We start from the raw sequence: 23,072 nt of genomic DNA, 5'->3' as shown, positions 1-23,072 counted from the left end.
TATAATTAAGCCCAGATAGAATTAAAAGTAATCTAACTGAAGTTTATACGACATTAACTAAATAACAAAAAGACACCCAATAGCATTCATCAAATTTCTCTATGTCGCCTATGTGAATTACGTTAATACAAATTTGCATAGATATGAAATTTGATGCATTAAGATGCAATCTTATACCACAGCTTGATTTAAAAATAGAAAGAAAAATATTAAATAGAAAAAAAAAACATTATTGTTCGTTGCAGTGTTTTGCCATAAACAATTTCCATTGTATTTGATATTTCTTTTTTTTCATATTGAGTATTAATTACATAATTCGTATAATAATATGGATCGATATATGTTTGTAAGACTGTTGGTTGTTTTTTATTGTTCCTTACACTTCAAACTTTGAATTCTAGGAGTAGCAAAATCATGTCACTAATACCTTAAAACTAAAGCATTTAATAAAAAAACATTTGTTTTTTCTTCTTTTTTGGAATATCTGAGCTAAAATAACCTAATACTTTTGTCTATAGTTTTTTTTTATATATATATATATATTTTATATTAATATCTACAAAACACAAAATCAACATATGTCTTATCATAATACTACGTTTACCGACGAAATCACATTTTTTTTTTGAAAATTTGAAAAATACCTTTTCTATGAAAGGAGTATTTAAAAACTCGAAATAAGGAGATTTCGGTGTGAACATAGATAAGAAACTCTTTGAAACATCTCTCTATATTTTATGCTGTTGCCAAAATTTCAAATGATCTTACTTTCGAATATATTTAGGTGGCTTCACTTGCTCGTTTGTTGTTGTTGACACAACAAAATATTGTAAATGTGTTTAGGTATTTGTGTAAGTTTGGAGGGGAGAGGCAGACAGATATGGGGGTGGACAGACTGTTTTGTATTGTGTACATAGTTTGTTTATTTTCTATATATGCTGTTATTGTTGTTGTTGACATCGTTATAATTTCGAAATTTTGTATTAAATGTGGTTTATGCTCGTCTTTGTTGTTGTTTAGTTAATCTTATCTACTTACACATAACTTATGTTATAAATTATATTATTATTATTATCATTATTATATTTATTATTTAGAAATTTATATAGAAAATATACAAAAACTAAAAATAAATAAATTACTTTTCTATATAAGACCAAAAAAATTAAACAAAGAAAGAATAATAATTGAAAAAGAACTAATAACAAGTAAAGCCGTGTACTATGCTAATGTTTCATGGTGAAAATCTTCTATAATTCATTTATATCCAATTCGAAATCTACCCATTTTATACATTACGCCATTCCCTATACTTTGATTTGATATGATTTGATAAAAAAAAATAAGTACGTCTTCAATCATATTTTGGTATTTTTAAAATTTGCACTTTCGCCCTGAAACAAAACATAGTACCCACACCTTATGGATGGAGGGGATAAAAACAAACAAAAGTGGGGAAAAACAAGACATGAGTTTTATGATGACAAGAAAATGCTAATTCGTCTGTGTATGTTTGTTGTATGTGTCACTACATACCCCTTGAATGCAAAGGTATGCAATCATATTGATGAGATATAATAGAAGAGGACCTTATGCTACGATATCAATAGACGTTTGCTACTGAGATTTGTTTGGAAACTGCTGCTGTTAATACTATTCTTACTACTACAGGTATCCGGCAGTTCATAGGCTATACCGCCCCATCTTAATTTGTAGGTGCGTGTGCGCCATCTTATTGCTGGATTCCAAAGGGCATGCAGGAATAGATAGGGACCGCTTAGTTCACGAAACAGCCAACCAATGACAAATTCAAATTTATGAAATGTCAACGAACCATTCTGTACGATGGACAGTAAGAGCCAGTCTGATAGAAACCATGTTAGTATATGCACCAAATAGAACACCAAAGGGTCCCATTTAAAGACTATGGTAGCAGACCAAGCAGCCAATGCTCCCAAGACCATACACTCCGACAGTGGCTCCAATAAAATTGTTGTCGGCACCATAGCCACACGCAATTTGGCCCAACGTATAAGTCTTGCTTGGAAGGTGCTGATATCGCATGTACCACTGTTTTGCATTGCAGGTTGATTGCTTATACGCATCTTCCATCCTTGGTCCGTAATGGCTTTGGCTATGAAGAAATCCTCGGCCAGGTAACAGCCAAATGTCTTGAGGCCACCCAATTTATCTATTACTGATTTGCGTAGCAAACATGACATTCCGGTATGGCAATTAATTCCCAAAAAGTCAGCTGATAAATATATCCTCGATTGAACTGTGCCAAAGAAGACCTTCTCAAATGTTGCAGCAAATCCCTCTCGGTCACAGGTGAACGGCATTTGGTGTACCAGTGCATAATTATCACCCATATGATTTACCATATCAAGTAAGGTATCGCTTTTCATTTTTATACCACTATCCGATATCATAACGAACTCGTACTTCGCCACTTCATAGGCTGGATTCATGTTATTTATTTTAGGATTCACCCCAACATTCGATCCGCCCAAAAATAGATTTGCATCCACTTGTGGGTACTTTGCTATCAGTCCCTCCACCAATTTCACGGCGGGATCACTTTTGTCCTCCACACAAAACAGCAACTCGTACACTGGATAATCCATTGTGAAAAAAGTTTCTAGATTGTGCTCTAAGTTTGCGTCGACTCCCATGAGTGGTTTGAGTATCGACACACCCGGCAGTGGTGTCTCATTGGGACACTTACACGATTTTTTATGTAATTTGAATTTTCCATAACACAGAGCACACAGATGAACAACCCAGGTTCCACACCAAAAGATCAAGAAAAATATCGCGAAACCGTATAAAGGTGTTGGTAGATGTGACATCGTTACCACCGTCACGTATGATGCACACGGATTGTATGCCCGTTTTTACACGCTGCGTGTTATTTTTGTTTTTCTTCTCTGCCCAAAGTGATTGTAAACACTAATTATTCCCACCAAGACCGGATTGACTCATTCTATTCGCGATTATTTTTTTTCTTCCTCAACGATGGACTTGTCAACGAAAACAAAATGATAATCCAATGGTCGACCGTCGATGTCGATGTACAGTCGATACGTAAAGTACAATAATCGATTCGTAGTAGCATTTCGATTTCTTCTACATATTGATATCGATAATTGGAATTGCCAATTTGTCATTAAATGGAGAGGTGTGCCCCAATCAAATATACATTTGAGAACTACTTGAATTCAAATGACTTTCAAACCTTTCGCTACATATCACGCTCAACCTATTTTGTAGGTTTTAAGAGTCCCAATAAACACAAACGTTTGAAAAATGCTAAATTTCAACAATTTTTCAAACATTTTTTCAAAGGATTAGGGTAATATTCAAGTTGAGAAATTGTTGAGAAAATCGCGTTCTCAACAAAAAACAGACATTACCCTCAACAGTGAAATTCAACACATTAGCAATAATATCTCAAGTGTTATCCTCAAATTGAAATGCATCGCTACTCAATAATTTGTCAAACAATTTTCGATGCGAGTCAAATTCAAAATTAACATCGTTGCAAATACTTTTCAACCCAAATTTGTATGAATGGTATCCCCACTTCAAATTGAAAGTCAAAGCCAAAATTCTATGAATTTTGTATAATTTATTCATTTTCATCAAAATAAAATATATAATAATACACTACACTACATAATACACTACAATACCAATTGATTATTAAACATATCAACAAATAAGAAAAAAAAAAAACAAACAACAAAACTTTAAATATCTTAAACATTATTAGTAAACACTTTTGCATTGATAATTCGATTTCCTTCCTTTTGGTGTCATAAAACAGCATTAAAATTTATTAACATGCGGGCAATTTGAAATTAGGAACGTACTGGACCGCGTGTTAGAATTGATTTTCAGCAGAAGGAATTCACAAAATATCCATTTTAAACTGATAATAGCATATGAATTAAACTGACGATGTGATGCACATTTTCATCCAGAAGTTGTTGATTTCAACAATTTGTTGTTTTTACCAATTTTAATTGGTTGCACTTGTAATGTTTCTGGAAACGTTTTCTTGTCGATAAGCCACTCATTTTTAATTGGTCAGCTTCTTAATGTTTGCAAGAAAGTAGCTTCCACAGATTTTAGTTTTCTGCAAAGAGATTTAAATTTAGTGACTTCTCTAAAGTGTTGATTTAATTTTTCATATTGACGTACCAATTATTATAAACTATTTGAAGCAGTTCCACTTAATTGTCCACCATTTTTTCATCGGTCAGCTTTTTAATGTTTTCAAGAACGTAGAATCCATAATTTTAGTTTTCTGCAAAGAGATATGCATTTAGTGACTTCCTTAAAGTTTTATTTTATTTTTTATTATCACTTACCTATTTTTATAAACTCTTTGGTTATTTGTCTAAAATTTTCCATTTTTTTTATTTCTTGCAATTGACCACGAACTTCGTTGCACAAATAAGTATTGAAAACCACATGGTTTTTTCGTTGCATTTTAGGGTAGTGTTTTGTCAAAGTTTTCTCATATTATCTTCAACACCTTTTCAAAGATTTCGTCAACATTTTGGCAAATTGGAAGTAATTCACAAACAATTTGAAGATGTATTGAAGATGAGTTATTTCAAGTCAAGTTGAATTTATGTTGAAAATTATATTTATCATCAAACTGAAAAGTTGTTGCATTTGAAAAACGCTCATTCTGTGTTTATTGGGGTATCAAAGATAATTGAGACTATAGGTAAGTACTATGTTCGCTTTTCGCGTTGAAATTTTCGCGGTTACTTTATTAAAACAGTTCAATATAAATCAGATAAATTAACTCAATTTATGCACAGTTTCTTGTTCCTCTAGATTTCGGCAAGACTTTACAGGAATAAGTTTGTTTTAATTTATAATTTTGATTATTTAAGGAAAAGTAATCGCGAAAATAAAGTGCTTTTCAACTCGAAAAAGGAACATAGTACACACCTTATAAGATGTAGCCTTCTGCTCTTATAAAGAGAAAACAAATGCCAAGGTGTAGAGGGCTATGAAATTTTTTTTTTTATTTGTCAATTTATTCCAAAGCAGCTCTGCCCAGGAATAAATTAAAACAGCAATATTCGCATAAAACCATAATAAATATACTCATACACACACGTTTTATTTTAATTTTTTATAATCGTTTTGGTATGGCTTTTGTGGTTTTTAATTCAGAATTTTATGAAAAACACAAATGTTATAATATTTTCCGAAGCAAACGGCAGTACATTTAAGAGACACGTCGACGCAAACTTCATGATATTTTGTTGGCAGAGTCCTCTGGTGTTTCAGTTTTGCAATGAAAAGACTGCGTCTTCTTCTAATTTGTCTATGAGAGTATTCTAAACATGGTTGCCACTCGTGCCAAAAAAAAAAATCTATTAAAAGAAAATTTTACCAAAAATCTACAAAATTAAAAAAAAATCTTACTTTAAAGTTGTTGATCAAAATTTTGTGGTTAGTATAAAAAATGTTGTTTTATTCGAAAGAAATGTTTTATACTGAATTTATAGAAAATGTCAAACATTTGTGGTAAACTTTAATTTCCAAAGAAAATTTTGTCAAAAATTTATTTCTATAGAAAATTTAGTCAAAATTTTATTTCTATAGAGAATTATGTCAAAATTTTATTTCTATAGAAAATTTTGTCTAAATTTTATTTCTAAAGAAAATTTTGTCAAAATTTTATTTCTATAGAAAATTTTGTCAAAATTTTATATCTATAGAACAGAGCTTCGCAACGCAATTTTATTTCTATAGAAAATTTTACTAAAATTTTATTTCTATAGAAAATTTTGTCAAAATTTTATTTCTATAAAACATTTTGTCAAAGTTTTATTTCTATAGAAAATTTTGTCAAATTTTTTCTATAGAAAATTTTGTCAAAATTTTATTTCTATAGAAAATTTTGCCAAAATTTTATTTCCATAGAAAATGTTGTCAAAATTTTATTTCTGTAGAAAATTTTACTAAAATATTATTTCTATAGACAATTTTGTCAAAATTTTATTTCTATAGAAAATTTTGTCAAAATTTCATTTCTATTGAAAATTTTACTAAAATTTTATTTCTATAGAACAGAGCTTCCCAACGTAATTTTATTTCTATAGAAAATTTTGCTAAAATTTTATTTCTATAGAAAATTTTGTCAAAATTTTATTTCTATAGAAAATTTTGCTAAAATTTTATTTCTATAGAAAATTTTGTCAAAATTTTATTTCTATAGAATATTTTGTCAAAATTTAATTTCTATAGAAAATTTTGTCAACATTGTGTTTCTATAGAAAATTTTGTCAAAATTTTATTTCTATAGAAAATTTTGTCAAAATTTTATATCTATAGAACAGAGCTTCGCAACGCAATTTTATTTCTATAGAAAATTTTGCTAAAATTTTATTTCTATAGAAAATTTTGTCAAAATTTTATTTCTAAAAAACATTTTGTCAAAATTTTATTTCTATAGAAAATTTTGTCAACATTTTTTTTCTATAGAAAATTTTGTCAAAATTTTATTTCTATAGAAAATTTTGCCAAAATTTTATTTCCATAGAAAATTTTGTCAAAATTTTATTTCTGTAGAAAATTTTACTAAAATATTATTTCTATAGACAATTTTGTCAAAATTTTATTTCTATAGAAAATTTTGTCAAAATTTTATTTCTATTGAAAATTTTACTAAAATTTTATTTCTATAGAACAGAGCTTCCCAACGCAATTTTATTTCTATAGAAAATTTTGCTAAAATTTTATTTCTATAGAAAATTTTATTTCTATAGAAAATTTTGCTAAAATTTTATTTCTATAGAAAATTTTGTCAAAATTTTATTTCTATAGAACATTTTGTCAAAATTTAATTTCTATAGAAAATTTTGTCAACATTGTGTTTCTATAGAAAATTTTGTCAAAATTTTATTTCTATAGAAGATTTTGTCAAAATTTTATTTCTATAGAACAGAACTTCCCAACGCAGTTTTATTTGTATAGAAAATTTTGTCAACATTTTATTTCTATAGAAAATTTTGTCAACATTTTATTTCTATAGAGAATTATGTCAAAATTTTATTTCTATAGAAAATTTTGTCAAAATTTTATATCTATAGAACAGAGCTTCGCAACGCAATTTTATTTCTATAGAAAATTTTGCTAAAATTTTATTTCTATAGAAAATTTTGTCAAAATTTTATTTCTATAAAACATTTTGTCAAAATTTTATTTCTATAGAAAATTTTGTCAACATTTTTTTTCTATAGAAAATTTTGTCAAAATTTTATTTCTATAGAAAATTTTGCCAAAATTTTATTTCCATAGAAAATTTTGTCAAAATTTTATTTCTGTAGAAAATTTTACTAAAATATTATTTCTATAGACAATTTTGTCAAAATTTTTTTTCTATAGAAAATTTTGTCAAAATTTTATTTCTATTGAAAATTTTACTAAAATTTTATTTCTATAGAACAGAGCTTCCCAACGCAATTTTATTTCTATAGAAAATTTTGCTAAAATTTTATTTCTATAGAAAATTTTATTTCTATAGAAAATTTTGCTAAAATTTTATTTCTATAGAAAATTTTGTCAAAATTTTATTTCTATAGAACATTTTGTCAAAATTTAATTTCTATAGAAAATTTTGTCAACATTGTGTTTCTATAGAAAATTTTGTCAAAATTTTATTTCTATAGAAGATTTTGTCAAAATTTTATTTCTATAGAACAGAACTTCCCAACGCAGTTTTATTTGTATAGAAAATTTTGTCAACATTTTATTTCTATAGAAAATTTTGTCAACATTTTATTTCTATAGAGAATTATGTCAAAATTTTATTTCTATTGAAAATTTTGTCATAATTTCATTTCTATAGAAAATTTTGTCAAATTTTTATTTCTATAGAAAATTTTGTCAAATTTATATTTCTATAGAACAGAGCTTCCCAACGCAATTTTATTTATATAGAAAATTTTGCTAAAATTTTATTTCTATAGAAAATTTTATTTCTATTGAAAATTTTGTCAAAATTTCATTTCTATAGAAAATTTTGTCAAAATTTTATTTCTATAGAAAATTTTACTAAAATTTTATTTCTATAGAAAATTTTGTCAACATTTTATTTCTATAGAAAATTTTGTCAACATTTTATTTCTATAGAAAATTTTGTCAAAATTTTATTTCTATAGAAAATTTTGTTAAAATTTTATTTCTATAGAAAATTTTGTCAAAATTTTATTTCTATAGAAAATTTTGTCAAAATTTTATTTCTATAGAAAATTATGTCAAAATTTTATTTCTATAGAAAATTTTGTCAAAATTTTATTTCTATAGAAAATTTTGTAAAAATATTATTTCTATAGAAAATTTTGTCAAAATTTTATTTCTATAGAAAATTTTGTCAACATTTTGTTTCTATAGAAAATTTTGTCAAAATTTTATTTCAACATATTATTTCTATAGAATATTTTGTCAAAAGTTTATTCCTATAGAAAATTTGGTCAATATTTTATTTCTATGGAAAATTTGGTCAACATTTTGTTTTTCATAAAAATTTTAGTTAGTTTCTATTAAAACAACAAATATGATAATTTGACTTTTATTTACTTGTTTATCACAAAGTAAAATATTTTACTTTAATGGTAATTGGTAATTGTAAATAAATACATATATGTGCAATATAATAGATATAACAATTAAATGCTAACTTTAATGTTTATTGATATTATCATGGATTTGTTTAATTTAAAATGCACCAAAATACAATTCGTTCATACACATATGTGGGCATTGGTCAGCAGTATGTACAAATACAATGCCATAGTTTTTATTTTCAAACTTAACAATGATAAATAATTATTAAAAGGCTACAAAATTAAATTTTTACTGAGGCTCTTCTATCACCATTTTCAGCATTGATATAATTCTCTTGAACATCCTTTACCATATAATCCACTAATCTATCCAAATCATATTTATGCTGCCAATTCCAATCGCGTCGAGCTTCGCTATCATCAAATACCTCAGGCCATGAATCGGCGATTTGTTGTCTGCTATCGGGTTTATATGTCACATGAAGATTTGGTACATATTTGCTAAGTTTAAGGGCCAATTCTTCCGGTGTGAAAGACATGGCTGTTACATTATATACACGACGCTTTAGCTGTCCTGTGGGGGCGCACATGAATTCGTGAAGGGATCTATGTGTATAGTAATAAAAGTGATATAAAAAATGCCAATAAACATAGGAACAAACATTATGCTCATTTTTTAATATTACCTTAAACAATCCTCTATGTACATCATTGGCAAGCGTGTATCAGGTCTCAAGTAGCAGGTATATTTACCACTTCTCAATGCTTCATGGAAGATTGCCACAGCATAATCTGTTAAATATAATTTTAATTATTAATTGCAATCAACTAGATGTTATATACAAAAAATTTTATGGAAATAAAATTTTGACAAAATTTCCTGTAGAAATAAAATTTTGACAAAAATTTTATAGAAATAAAATTTTGACAAAATTTTCCTATAGAAATAAAATTTTGACAAAATTTTCTATAGAAATAATATTTTGACAAAATTTTCTATAGAAATAATATTTTGACAAAATTTTCTATAGAAATAAAATTTTGACAAAATTTTCTATAGAAATAAAATTTTGACAAAACTTTCGATAGAAATAAAATTTTAACAAAATTTTCTATAGAAATAAAATTTTGACAAAATTTTCTATAGAAATAAAATTTTGAGAAAATTTTCTATAGAAATACAATTTTGGCAAAAATTCCTCTAGAAATAAAATTTTGACAAAATTTTTTATAGAAATAACATTTTGACCAAATTTTCTATAGAAATAAAATGTTGACAAAATTTCCTTTAGAAATAAAATTTTGACAAAACTTTCTATAGAAATAAAATTTTGATAAAATTGTCTATAGAAATAAAATTTTGATAAAATTGTCTATAGAAATAAAGCTTTTGACAAAATTTTATATAGAAATAAATCTTTTGACAAAATTTTCTATAGAAATAAAGCTTTTAACAACATTTTCTATAGAAATAAAATGTTGACAAAATTTCCTTTAGAAATAAAATTTTGACAAAACTTTCGATAGAAATAAAATTTTGAAAAAATTTTCTATAGAAATAAAATTTTCTATAGAAATACAATTTTGACAAAAATTCCTTTAGAAATAAAATTTTGACCAAATTTTCTAAAGAAATAAAATTTTGATAAAATTGTCTATAGAAATAAAATTTTGCCAAAAATTTTTATAGAAATAAAATTTTGACCAAATTTTCTAAAGAAATAAAATTTTGATAAAATTGTCTATAGAAATAAAATTTTGACAAAAATTTTTATAGAAATAAAATGTTGACCCAATTTTCTATTGAAATAAAATTTTGACAAAATTTCCTTTAGAAATAAATTTTTGACAACATTTTCTATAGAAATAAAATTTTGACAAAATTTTCTATAGAAATAAAATTTTTTCTATAGAAATAAAATTTTTACAAAATTTTCTATAGAAATAAAGTTTTTACAAAATTTTCTATAGAAATAAAATTTTTACAAAACTCTCGATAGAAATAAAATTTTGACAATATTTTCGGTAGAACTAAAATGTTGACAAAATTTTCTATAGAAATCAAATGTTGACAAATTTTCTCCTCCATTTTTTTACTGACTAGTCTTCCGAGTTTGTTTAAAAAGTTAATTGCATCAATAAATTTTTTAATTAAAACTTTAAAAATTTTCAAACATTGACTTAATTAACTTAATGTTTCTCTCTTGATTAGAATGTTGATTGTATAAATTAATTGATACAATTGATAAAAAAATCAACTTTTCAATTGGAAATAGTTTTGTGATATTTTGCTTACTGTGTAGCCAGCTGAGTTTAATACCTGAACAATTCAATAAAACTTATTCAATATCGAATTAAATATAAAACTTACCAGTGGTGCCACCACCTGGGGGATCACTAGAAATTACACCTGGGAAACGAAGGCATCTAAAATCTAAACCAAACTTATGATAATAATACTCTCCAATTAGTTCAGCATGAACCTTAGCCACACCATAAATTGTATGGGGTCTTTGAATCTGCAACAAACACAAAACGGAAAATTTGGCAATAAATATATCATGCAATGCAAATTATAGCAAATGTATGTCACGCCAAGTAAAGTAACCTACTGTAACATTTGGTGTTGGATTTCTGGGACTGTCGGGACCAAAAGCACCAATGGTGGATGGTACAAAAATTCGCAATTTATATTGTTTAGCAAGTTCGATAACATTATGGACACCTTCTATGTTAACTCTGAAAAGAGGGGAAAAATACAAAAAACAATCGAGACGTTTATAAATTGCTATCATATATGTATATCATTCATTTCCAAGGATATGAAGAAAAACATAAAAAAAAATTTTAATATTATTACTATTTATGTTTTCAGGCTCTGTCATTTTTAAGTACATAAAGAAAACCATTTAAAAAAACAATTGTAAATATTATTACTATTTAAGTAATCATAAATGGACATAATTGTGTATGAAAAAAAAACTAATTTTTTACAATTGAGACACACAAAATTTTCAATAGAAATAAAATTTTAACAAAATTTTCAATAGAAATAAAATTTTGACAAAATTTTCTATAGAAATAAAATTTTGACAAAATTTTCTATAGAGATAAACTTTTGACAAAATTTTCTATAGAAATACAATTTTGACAAAATTTTCTATAGAAATACAATTTTGACAAAATTTTCTATAGAAATAAAATTTTGAGAAAATTTTCTATAGAAATAAAATTTTGATAAAATTTTCTTTAGAAATGAAATTTTCGAAAAATTTTGGGGAAATTGGGAAAATTTTCTATAGAAATAAAATTTTGAGAAAATTTTCTATAGAAATAAAATTTTGAGAAAATGTTCTATAGAAATAAAATGTTGAGAAAATTTTCTATAGAAATAAAATTTTGAGAAAATTTTCTATAGAAATAAAATTTTGAGAAAATTTTCTTTAGAAATGAAATTTTAACAAAATTTTCTATAGAAATAAAATTTTAACAAAATTTTCTATAGAAATAAAATTTTGGGAAAATTTTCCGTAGAAATAAAATTTTGAGAAAATTTTCTATTGAAATAAAATTTTGAGAAAATTTTCTATAGAAATAAAATTTTGAGAAAATTTTCTATAGAAATAAAATTTCTTTAGAAAATTTTCTATAGAAATAAAATTTTGAGAAAATTTTCTATAGAAATAAAATTTTGAGAAAATTTTCTATAGAAATAAAATTTTGACAAAATTTTCTATAGAAATAACATTTTGACAACATTTTCTATAGAAATAAAATTTTGAAAAATTTTCTTTAGAAATGAAATTTTGAAAAATTTTGAGAAAATTTTCTATAGAAATAAAATTTTGAGAAAATTTTCTATAGAAATAAAATTTTGAGAAAATTTTCTATAGAAATAAATTTTTGACAAAATTTTCTTTAGAAATGAAATTTTAACAAAATTTTCTATAGAAATAAAATTTTGGGAAAATTTTCCGTAGAAATAAAATTTTGAGAAAATTTTCTATTGAAATAAAATTTTGAGAAAATTTTCTATAGAAATAAAATTTTGAGAAAATTTTCTATAGAAATAAAATTTTGAAAAATTTTGGGAAAATTTTCTGTAGAAAAAAAATTTAAGAAAATTTTCTGTAGAAATAAAATTCTGGGAAAATTTTCTGTAGAAATAAAATTTGAGAAAATTTTCTATTGAAATACAATTTTGAAAAAATTTTATATAGAAATAAAATTGTGAGAAAATTTTCTTTAGAAATAAAATTTTGAGAAAATTTTCTAAAGAAATAAAATTTTGACAAAATTTTCTTTAGGAATAAAATTTTAACTAAATTTTCTATAGAAATAAAATTTTGGGAAAATTTTCTGTAGAAATAAAATTTTGAGAAAATTTTCTATTGAAATAAAATTTTGAGAAAATTTTCTATTGAAATAAAATTTTGAGAAAATTTTATATAGAAATAACATTTTGAGAAAAATTTCTATAGAAATAAAATTTTGAGAAAATTTTCTATAGAAATAAATTTTTGACAAAATTTTCTATAGAAATAAAATTTTAACAAAATTTTCTATAGAAATAAAATTTTGGGAAAATTTTCCGTAGAAATAAAATTTTGAGAAAATTTTCTATTGAAATAAAATTTTGAGAAAATTTTCTATAGAAATAAAATTTTGAGAAAATTTTCTATAGAAATAAAATTTTGAGAAAATTTTCTATAGAAATAAAATTTTGAGAAAATTTTCTATAGAAATAAAATTTTGAGAAAATTTTCTATAGAAATAAATTTTTGACAAAAATTTCTTTAGAAATGAAATTTTAACAAAATTTTCTATAGAAATAAAATTTTAACAAAATTTTCTATAGAAATAAAATTTTGGGAAAATTTTTGTAGAAATAAAATTTTGAGAAAATTTTCTTTAGAAATAAAATTTTGAGAAAATTTTCTATAGAAATAAAATTTTGAGAAAATTTTCTGCAGAAATAAAATTTTGACAAAATTTTCTATAGAAATAACAAATTTTTAATATTATTACTATTTATGTTTTCAGGTTCTGTCATTTTTAAGTAAATAAAGAAAACCATTTAAAAAAACAATTGTAAATATTATTACTATTTAAGTAATCATAAATGGACATAATTGTGTATGAAAAAAAGCTAAATTTTTACAATTGAGACACAAAAAATTTTCAATAGAAATAAAATTTTAACAAAATTTTCAATAGAAATAAAATTTTGACAAAATTTGCTATAGAAATAAAATTTTGACAAAATTTTCTATAGAAATAAACTTTTGACAAAATTTTCTATAGAAATACAATTTTGACAAAATTTTCTATAGAAATACGATTTTGACAAAATTTTCTATAGAAATAAAATTTTGATAAAATTTTCTTTAGAAATGAAATTTTCGAAAAATGTTGGGGAAATTGGGAAAATTTTCTATAGAAATAAAATTTTGAGAAAATTTTCTATAGAAATAAAATTTTGAGAAAATATATCTATAGAAATAAAATGTTGAGAAAATTTTCTATTGAAATAAAATTTTGAGAAAATTTTCTATAGAAATAAATTTTTGACAAAATTTTCTTTAGAAATGAAATTTTAACAAAATTTTCTATAGAAATAAAATTTTAACAAAATTTTCTATAGAAATAAAATTTTTTGACAAAATTTTCTTTAGAAATGAAATTTTAACAAAATTTTCCGTAGAAATAAAATTTTGAGAAAATTTTCTATTGAAATAAAATTTTGAGAAAATTTTCTATAGAAATAAAATTTTGAGAAAATTTTCTATAGAAATAAAATTTTGAGAAAATTTTCTATAGAAATAAAATTTTGAGAAAATTTTCTATAGAAATAAATTTTTGACAAAATTTTCATTAGAAATGAAATTTTAACAAAATTTTCTATAGAAATAAAATTTTAACAAAATTTTCAATAGAAATAAAATTTTGGAAAAATTTTTGTAGAACTAAAATTTTGAGAAAATTTTCTATAGAAATAAAATTTTGAGAAAATTTTCTATAGAAATAAAATTTTGACAAAATTTTCTATAGAAATAACATTTTGACAACATTTTCTATAGAAATAAAATTTTGAAAAATTTTCTTTAGAAATGAAATTTTGAATAATTTTGGGAAAATTTTCTGTAGAAAAAAAATTTGAGAAAATTTTCTGTAGAAATAAAATTTTGGGAAAATTTTCTGTAGAAATAAAATTTGAGAAAATTTTCTATTGAAATACAATTTTGAGAAAATTTTATATAGAAATAAAATTGTGAGAAAATTTTCTTTAGAAATAAAATTTTGAGAAAATTTTCTAAAGAAATAAAATTTTGACAAAATTTTCTTTAGGAATAAAATTTTAACTAAATTTTCTATAGAAATAAAATTTTGGGAAAATTTTCTGTAGTAATAAAATTTTGAGAAAATTTTCTATTGAAATAAAATTTTGGGAAAATTTTCTGTAGAAATAAAATTTTGAGAAAATTTTCTATTGAAATAAAATTTTCTATTGAAATAAAATTTTGAGAAAATTTTCTATTGAAATAAAATTTTGAGAAAATTTTATATAGAAATAACATTTTGAGAAAATTTTCTATAGAAATAAAATTTTGACAAAATTTTCTATAGAAATAAAATTTTGACAAAATTTCTATAGAAATAAAATTTTGACAAAATTTTCTATAGAAATAAAATTTTGACAAAACTTTCTATGGAAATAAAATTTTGACAAAATTTTCTGCAGAAATAACATTTTGACAAAATTTTCTATAGAAATGAAATTTTGACAAAATTTTCTTTAGAAATGAAATTTTGAAAATTTTTCTATAGAAATAAAATTTTAACAAAATTTTCTATAGAAATAAAATTTTGGGAAAATTTTCTGTAGAAATAAAATGTTGAGAAAATTTTATATTGAAATAAAATTTTGAGAAAATTTTCTATTGAAATAAAATTTTGAGAAAATTTTCTATTGAAATAAAATTTTGAGAAAATTTTCTATAGAAATAAAATTTTGAAAAAATTTTCTATAGAAATAAAATTTTGACAAAATTTTCTATAGAAATAAAATTTTGACAAAATTTTCTATAGAAATAAAATTTTCAATAGAAATAAATTTGGACAACATTTTCTATAGAAATAAAATGTTGACCAAATTTTCTATAGAAATAAAAGTTTGCAAAAATTTGCTATAGAAATACAATTTTCCATTCGTTTTGTTTTGCTATTGTTGGTTTTGTTCTTTAAACATTGTTGTTGTTTTTTATTTCAGCTTAAAACCATACATTGACTAAACTACAAGTGTAGCTTAACCAACAGAGGAAAAGAATGTTTGTCAAATTTATTTGGGCAAAGCCCTATAGACTGCAAGATGGTTGGATGGACGCACGTTTCGGAATTACCACATTCCTCATCAGCATCCTCTACTTGCAGCAAAACTATCAACCAATTATCTGAATAAATTCAGGCAGTTCATTAAACCCAACAATGAACCACACTTGAACCTTCCGAAAAAAGGTTTTGCATGATAGCCGGTTTATGCAGAAATAAATTCGAAACATAAGCCGGCTATCATGCAAAACCTTTTTTCGGAAGGTTTAAGTGTGGTTCATTGTTGGGTTTAATGAAGTGCCTGAATTTTTTCAGATAATTGGTTGATAGTTTTGCTGCAAGTAGAGGATGCTGATGAGGAATGTGGTAATTCCGAAACGTGCGTCCATCCAACCATCTTGCAGTCTATAGGGCTTTGCCCAAATAAATTTGACAAACATTCTATTCCTCTGTTGGTTAAGCTACACTTGTAGTTTAGTCAATGTATGGTTTTAAGCTGAAATAAAAAACAACAGAAATAAAATTTTAACAAAATTTTCAATTTGCTATAGAAATAAAATTTTGCAAAAATTTTCTATAGAAATAAAATTTTGAGAAAATTTTGACAAAATTTTCTATAGAAATACAATTTTGACAAAATTTTCTATATAAATAAAATTTTGACATAGTGTAAACATATGTTTAAAAATGTTTGGTACTTACTTCACTGCTAAAGGCACATTTTGTTCTCCAACAGCCGATAATAAGGCAGAGAAATGTATCAGCCAATCTACTTGATGATCGACGACAATTTTTTGTAATCCTTTGAAATCCAAAATGTCAGCAAATATATAGGGTCCACTTTCGCATATAGCATCATTGGGCTTAATGATATCGGATAATATGACATTTTCTTTGCCATATTGGGATCTTAAAAGTTTAGCACACTCAATACCTAATTGGCCTAATCCACCTGTAATGAAAACCAAAAAATATGTATACATTAAATAGTGAATAATGTAATAAGCTGGAATCATTATTATATAGCTATTTTTGGAAATAAAAAAAAAATGCTAAAGGGCATTTGCAATACCCTTTCCCGATCCTAAGATTTTGTGTTTACTTAAATTATTTTGGTATTAATCCTGAGCCAAAGAACCGAGAAATTATATTAAGGTTAAATTTAATACGAAATTAAATCTAAATGTAAGTCTTGCGTACTTGATACTAGGACACAAATCGTAACTAATTTTTCTATGTTATCACAATGGACTGAATAGTCTAAGTGAGCCTGAAACTTAATGGGGCTGCCCTTTAACCTATGTGTTTTCATGTAATGGCAAAATCTAGCATACACTAGCATAACATAAATGACATTTTCTTAAATTAAAAAAAAATAGCCAAAGATGCAAAATCTTCAAAAAATCTTAGATTTAAATTTCTCTGTTAATTTAAAGATTATTTCTTTTTAAGAGGCACAAATTTCAAAGATTCATGTCTTTAATTAACAGTAAAAAATTTTAAAGCAAATATTGTGAACTTGTTTTTAATTCAAATTTTATTATTTTTATGAAATTTGTACTTACTAGCGTGCAAATGGCGTGTCTTAAAATTCAGGTTGCATAATTTGTAATATTAGATCAATATTTTTTTCAGTGTAGTTAAGATATAAAATGATCGAATTTAAAGATGGTTTCATTAATAATGAAGAATTTTTCGTATTTATTAAAATCAAAATACTATCTCTAAAGATAAAAAGCCTTCAATGAAAAGTTGGTCAAGTAGAACATTTTTGTACCAGAAAAATGTGTCTTCAGCACGGTTGCCACAGTTGGTAGAATTCTACCAAAAATGGTAGATTTTTTACTATTTGGAAGATTGGTAGATTTCTTGAAGTAATGGTAGATTTTACGAAATATTCCTCTCCAATTAAGAGGTACTTCATAAATAGACAAACTTTTCTATAGAAGTAAAATTTTGACAAAGTTTACTATAGAAATAACATTTTGACAAAATTTCCTGTAGAAATTAAATTTTGAAAAAAAATTTCTATAGAAATGAAATTTTGACAAAATTTTCTATAGAAATAAAATTTTAACAAAATTTTCTATAGAAATAAAATTTTAACAAAATTTTCTATAGAAATGAAATTTTGACAAAATTTTCTATAGAAATGAAATTTTGACAAAATTTTCTATAGAAATGAAGCTTTGACAAAATTTTCTATAGAAATAAAATTTTGACAAAATTTCCTATAGAAATAAAAAATTTTGACAAAATTTCCTGTAGAAATTAAATTTTGAAAAAAAAAAAAATTCTATACAAAAAAAAAAATTTAACAAAATTTTCTATAGAAACACAATTTTGACAAAATTTCCTATAGAAATAAAATTTTGACAAAATTTCCTATAGAAATAAAAATTTTGACAAAATTTCCTGTAGAAATTAAATTTTGAAAAAAATTTCTATACAAAAAAAAAATTTAACAAAATTTTCTATAGAAATGAAATTTTGACAAAATTTACTATAGAAATAAAATTTTACAAAATTTTTTATAGAAATAAAATTTTTATATTTTCTATAGAAATAAAATTTTGACAAATGTTTCTCTAGAACTAAAATTTTGGCAATATTTTAAATATAAATAAAATTTTGACAAAGTTTACTATAGAAACAAAATGTTGACAACATTTTCTATAGAAATCAAATTTTGACAACATTTTCTATAGAAATAAAATTTTGACAAAATTTTCTATAGAAATAAAATTTTCACAAAATTTTCTATAGAAAGAAAATTTTGACAAAAATTTCTATAGAAAGAAAATTTTGATAAAATTTTCAATAGAAATAAAATTTTGACAAAATTCCCAAACAAATAAAATTTTGACAAAATTTTCTATAGAAATAAAATTTTCACAAAATTTTCTATAGAAAGAAAATTTTGACAAAAATTTCTATAGAAAGAAAATTTTGATAAAATTTTCAATAGAAATAAAATTTTGACAAAATTCCCAAACAAATAAAATTTTGACAAAATTTTCTATAGGTTAGGTTAGGTTAGGTGGCAGCCCGATGTATAAGGCTCACTTAGACTATTCAGTCCATTGTGATACCACATTGGTGAACTTCTCTCTTATCACTGAGTGCTGCCCGATTCTATGTTAAGCTCAATGACAAGGGACCTCCTTTTTATAGCCGAGTCCGAACGGCGTTCCACATTGTAGTGAAACCACTTAGAGAAGCTTTGTAACCCTCAGAAATGTCACTAGCATTACTGCACAAAAAAAAATTTTCTGATTCAATCACGAAATTAATTGATCCAATTAATTTTTTAATTGAAATGTCTTCAATCACAGAAATGATAGTATCAATTAAAAAATTAATTGACAGTCAATTAAAAAATTAATTGATCCAATTAAAACATTAATTGATACTATTAATCTGTGTGATTGATTTTTATTTCAATTAAAAAAATTGTTGATTCAATTAAATTTTTAATTGAATATTTTTTAAAACTCAATTAAGATTTTAATTGGAAAAATTTTCGTGAAATTTTTTTGTGTGTGCGGGTAGGATAATCCACCGCTGAAAAAACTTTTGGTGTTCGGTCGAAGCACCAATCGAACCCACGACCTTGTGTATGCAAGGCGGGCATGCTAACCATTGCACCACGGTGGCTCCCAAAATATTCTATGGAAATAAAATTTTGACAAAATTTTCTATAGGAATACAATTTTGACAAAATTTTCTATAGAAATAAAATTTTGGCAAATTTTCTATAGAAATAAAATTTTGACACAATTTTCTATAGAAATAAAATTTTGACAAAATTTTCTATAGAAATAAAATTTTAACAAAATATTCTATGGATATAAACTTGTGACAAAATTTCCTATAGAAATAAAATTTTGACAAAATTTTCTATAGAAATAAAATTTTGACAACATTTTCTATAGAAATAACATTTTGATAAAATTTTCAATAGAAATAAAATTTTGATAAAATTTCCAAAGAAATAAAATTTTGACAAAATTTTTAAAGAAATAAAATTTTGACAAAATTTTCTATAGAAATAAAATTTTGACAAAATTTTCTATAGAAATAAAATTTTGACAAAATTTTCTATAGAAATAAAATTTTCACAAAATTTATAGAAATAAAATTTTCACAAAATTTTCTATAGAAATAAAATTTTCACAAAATTTTCTATAGAAATAAAATTTTGACAAAATTTTTTATTAAAATAACATTTTGACAAAAAAATAGAAATAAAATTTTGACTTTTTTAACAAAATTTTCCATAGAAATAAAATTTTTACAAAATTTTCTATAGAAATAAAATTTTGACAAAATTTTCTATAGAAAAAAAATTTTTGATAACATTTTCAATAGAAATAAAATTTTGACAAAATTTTCTATAGAAATAAAATTGGGACAAAAATATCTACAAAAACAAAATTGGTTTTTTATTTGTTTAAACTTTCTTCAAATTATGGTAGATTATTATTAGATCGAGTGGCAACGGTGGTCTTCAGTCTTCGTATTGTAAGGTCTTCAAATTATTGTACTTACGAAAATATTTTGTTCAGTGTGTGAGAATCATTATTTACAAAAACTCTCTGGAACTATTGAATATTTAAGTGGAAAGAGGAGTAATTTTCGGATCTGGAAGGTACGTTAGAATAAGACCCTATCTCAGCTATTTCCTCAAACAGAAACACCTTTGTCTTTTTTCATCAGACTTTCCAATGTGTTTCTTTGGGTGTAGTGCTTTCTCTTATTACGTCTACTTTAAGAAATAACCCCATATCTATTAATATGTGTCTTCGTTTTCGATATTTCTATACCAGTTGTGGGTCCAGTCATACTAATAAATAAAAGTGATTAAAAGGATGTCATCGAGCAGAGCATTTAAAATGAAATTCTTCAATTGACACGACAGATAAAAATGTGACCTTGATTGTGGTAGACGTTTTTTTAGGTTTGGTGCCAAAAAGTGAATGGTTCTAATATTAAATAATTCCCATGGAATGGAAGCGGGGCACATGTGTACATGCCTATACATTGAGTGCTGAAATAAAGTATATAAAGCGAATATGTTTAATAAGGTTTTCTGAGCACACACACACACACACACACACAAAACATAATACTTAGCTACGAATGATATATGAAAATAATTATTTTTTGATGTTTGTTTTTTATTCCCTTATGGAAAAAGGTATCTTTAGGCTTATTTTTTATACCCACCACCATAGAATGGTGACGGGGGTATAATAAGTTTGTCATTCCGTTTGTAACACATCGAAATATCGATTTACGACTATATAAAGTATATATATTCTTGATCAGGGAGAAATTCTAAGACGATATAACGATGTCCGTCTGTCCGTCTGTCTGTCTGTTGTAATCACGCTACAGTCTTCAATAATGAAGCAATCGTGCTGAAATTTTGCACAAGCTCGTCTTTTGTCTGCAGGCAGGTCAAGTTCGAAGATGGGCTATATCGGTCCAGGTTTTGATATAGTCCCCATATAAACCGACCTCCCGATTTGGGGTCTTGGGCTTATAGAAATCGTAGTTTTTATCCAATTTGCCTGAAATTTGAAATCTGGAGGTATTTGATGACCATAAAGAGATGTGCCAAAAATGGTGAGTATCGGTCCACGTTTTGGTATAGCCCCCATATAGACCGATCTCCCGATTTTAGTTCTTGGGCTTATAGAAACCGCAGTTTTTATTCAATTTACCTGAAATTGGAAATCTAGAGGTATTGTAGGACCACAAATACGTGTGCCAAAAATTGTGAGTATCGGTCCATATTTTGGTATAGCCCCCATATAGACCGTTCTCCCGATTTTACTTCTTGGGCTTATAGAAAACGCAGTTTTTATTCAATTTACCTGAAATTGGAAATCTAGAGGTATTGTAGGACCACAAATACGTGTGCCAAAAATTGTGAGTATCGGTCCATATTTTGGTATAGCCCCCATATAGACCGATCTCCCGATTTTATTCTTGGGCTTATAGAAACCGCAGTTTTTATTCAATTTATCTGAAATTGGAAATCTAGAGGTATTGTAGGACCACAAATATGTGTGCCAAAAATTGTGAGTATCGGTCCATATTTTGGTATAGCCCCCATATAGACCGATCTCCCGATTTTACTTCTTGGGCTTATAGAAACCGCAGTTTTTATTCAATTTACCTGAAATTGGAAATCTAGAGGTATTGTAGGACCACAAATACGTGTGCCAAAAATTGTGAGTATCGGTCCATATTTTGGTATAGCCCCCATATAGACCGATCTCCCGATTTGGGGTCTTGGGCTTATAGAAACCGTAATTTTTATTCAATTTGTCTGAAATTGGAAATCTAGAGGTATTTTAGAACCATAAAGAGGTGTGCCGAAAATGGTGAGTATCGGTCCATATTTTGGTATAGCCGCCATATAGACCGATTTCCCAATTTTACTTCTTGGGCTTCTATAATCCGAAGTTTTTATCCTATTTGCCTGAAATTGGAAATCTAGAGGTATTTTCGGGTCACAAAGAGGTGTGCCGAAAATGGTGAGTATCGGTCCATATTTTAGTATAGCCCCCATAAGAACGATCTCGCGATTTAAATCCTTGGGTTTCTAGAAACCGTAGTTTTTATCTGATATGCCTGAAATTGTAAATATTCTGGTATTTTAGGCTCACAAAAACATGTATCGGATTAAGTTTTTATCGGTCCATTTGGTAATGCCTCCATATAGACCGACTTCACTTCTTGAGGGTGTAGAAGGCGCACTGATCATGAAAATTGCTTGAAACTCAATGTAAAATTTCCAGATTTTACTTCTACAGATTTAAGATTTCAAATCAAGACGTTATTTTATAATTTTCTTGCACACTTACAAGAGATGTTAATGATTCCTCTAAACCTCAAACAAAAATGGTTCTTATAAATCCAGAATCTGATATAGTCCTCACAGGTGAAATCTTTAAATTTATCTTCGGGTAGTGTCCTCAAGTCCTCAAGCCCTCCTGAAATTTCAAAGGAAACCCTAATATTTGGTTCATGGTGGTGGGTATTTAAGATTCGGCCCGGCCGAACTTACTGCTGTATATACTTGTTTATACTGTAATCGATGAACTGCCTTAAAATTCTTTTGAATATGGA

At 25.1% G+C, this 23,072-nt stretch overlaps 2 protein-coding genes and 1 long non-coding RNA gene across 3 annotated transcripts in view; all 3 read right to left on the bottom strand.

Moving 5' to 3' along the window:
- Positions 1–229: 229 nt before the first annotated feature.
- On the bottom strand, positions 230–3,073 carry GlcT (ceramide glucosyltransferase). Its single transcript, XM_075304871.1, has one exon. It carries the CDS (start codon positions 2,850–2,852, stop codon positions 1,596–1,598), a length of 1,257 nt encoding a protein of 418 aa, XP_075160986.1. The 5' UTR covers positions 2,853–3,073; the 3' UTR covers positions 230–1,595.
- Positions 3,074–3,611: 538 nt separating this feature from the next.
- Positions 3,612–4,714, bottom strand: LOC142235191 (uncharacterized). The gene is made up of 3 exons (XR_012721823.1): positions 4,377–4,714; positions 4,207–4,312; positions 3,612–4,141 (listed from the first exon to the last, which is right to left on the bottom strand). It is a non-coding gene; the product is annotated as an uncharacterized LOC142235191 (long non-coding RNA).
- A 3,875-nt stretch (positions 4,715–8,589) lies between these two features.
- The window catches only part of Tdh (L-threonine dehydrogenase), a 29,782-nt gene continuing 15,299 nt past the window's right edge, over positions 8,590–23,072 (bottom strand). The window contains exons 2-6 of the mRNA XM_075304886.1: positions 16,632–16,881; positions 11,213–11,339; positions 10,972–11,119; positions 9,287–9,392; positions 8,590–9,206 (exon numbers count right to left, since the gene is read on the bottom strand). Coding sequence (XP_075161001.1) covers positions 8,882–9,206; positions 9,287–9,392; positions 10,972–11,119; positions 11,213–11,339; positions 16,632–16,881 — 956 coding nt within the window. The 3' untranslated portion in view covers positions 8,590–8,881. The remainder of the gene's footprint in view (positions 9,207–9,286; positions 9,393–10,971; positions 11,120–11,212; positions 11,340–16,631; positions 16,882–23,072) is intronic.

The sequence above is a fragment of the Haematobia irritans genome, chromosome 4 (assembly GCF_050003625.1).
Source record: "Haematobia irritans isolate KBUSLIRL chromosome 4, ASM5000362v1, whole genome shotgun sequence".
Taxonomy (NCBI): domain Eukaryota; kingdom Metazoa; phylum Arthropoda; class Insecta; order Diptera; family Muscidae; genus Haematobia; species Haematobia irritans.
The sequence above is the reverse complement of the archived record's forward strand: the minus strand, read 5'-3'. Positions and strand labels throughout refer to the sequence as shown.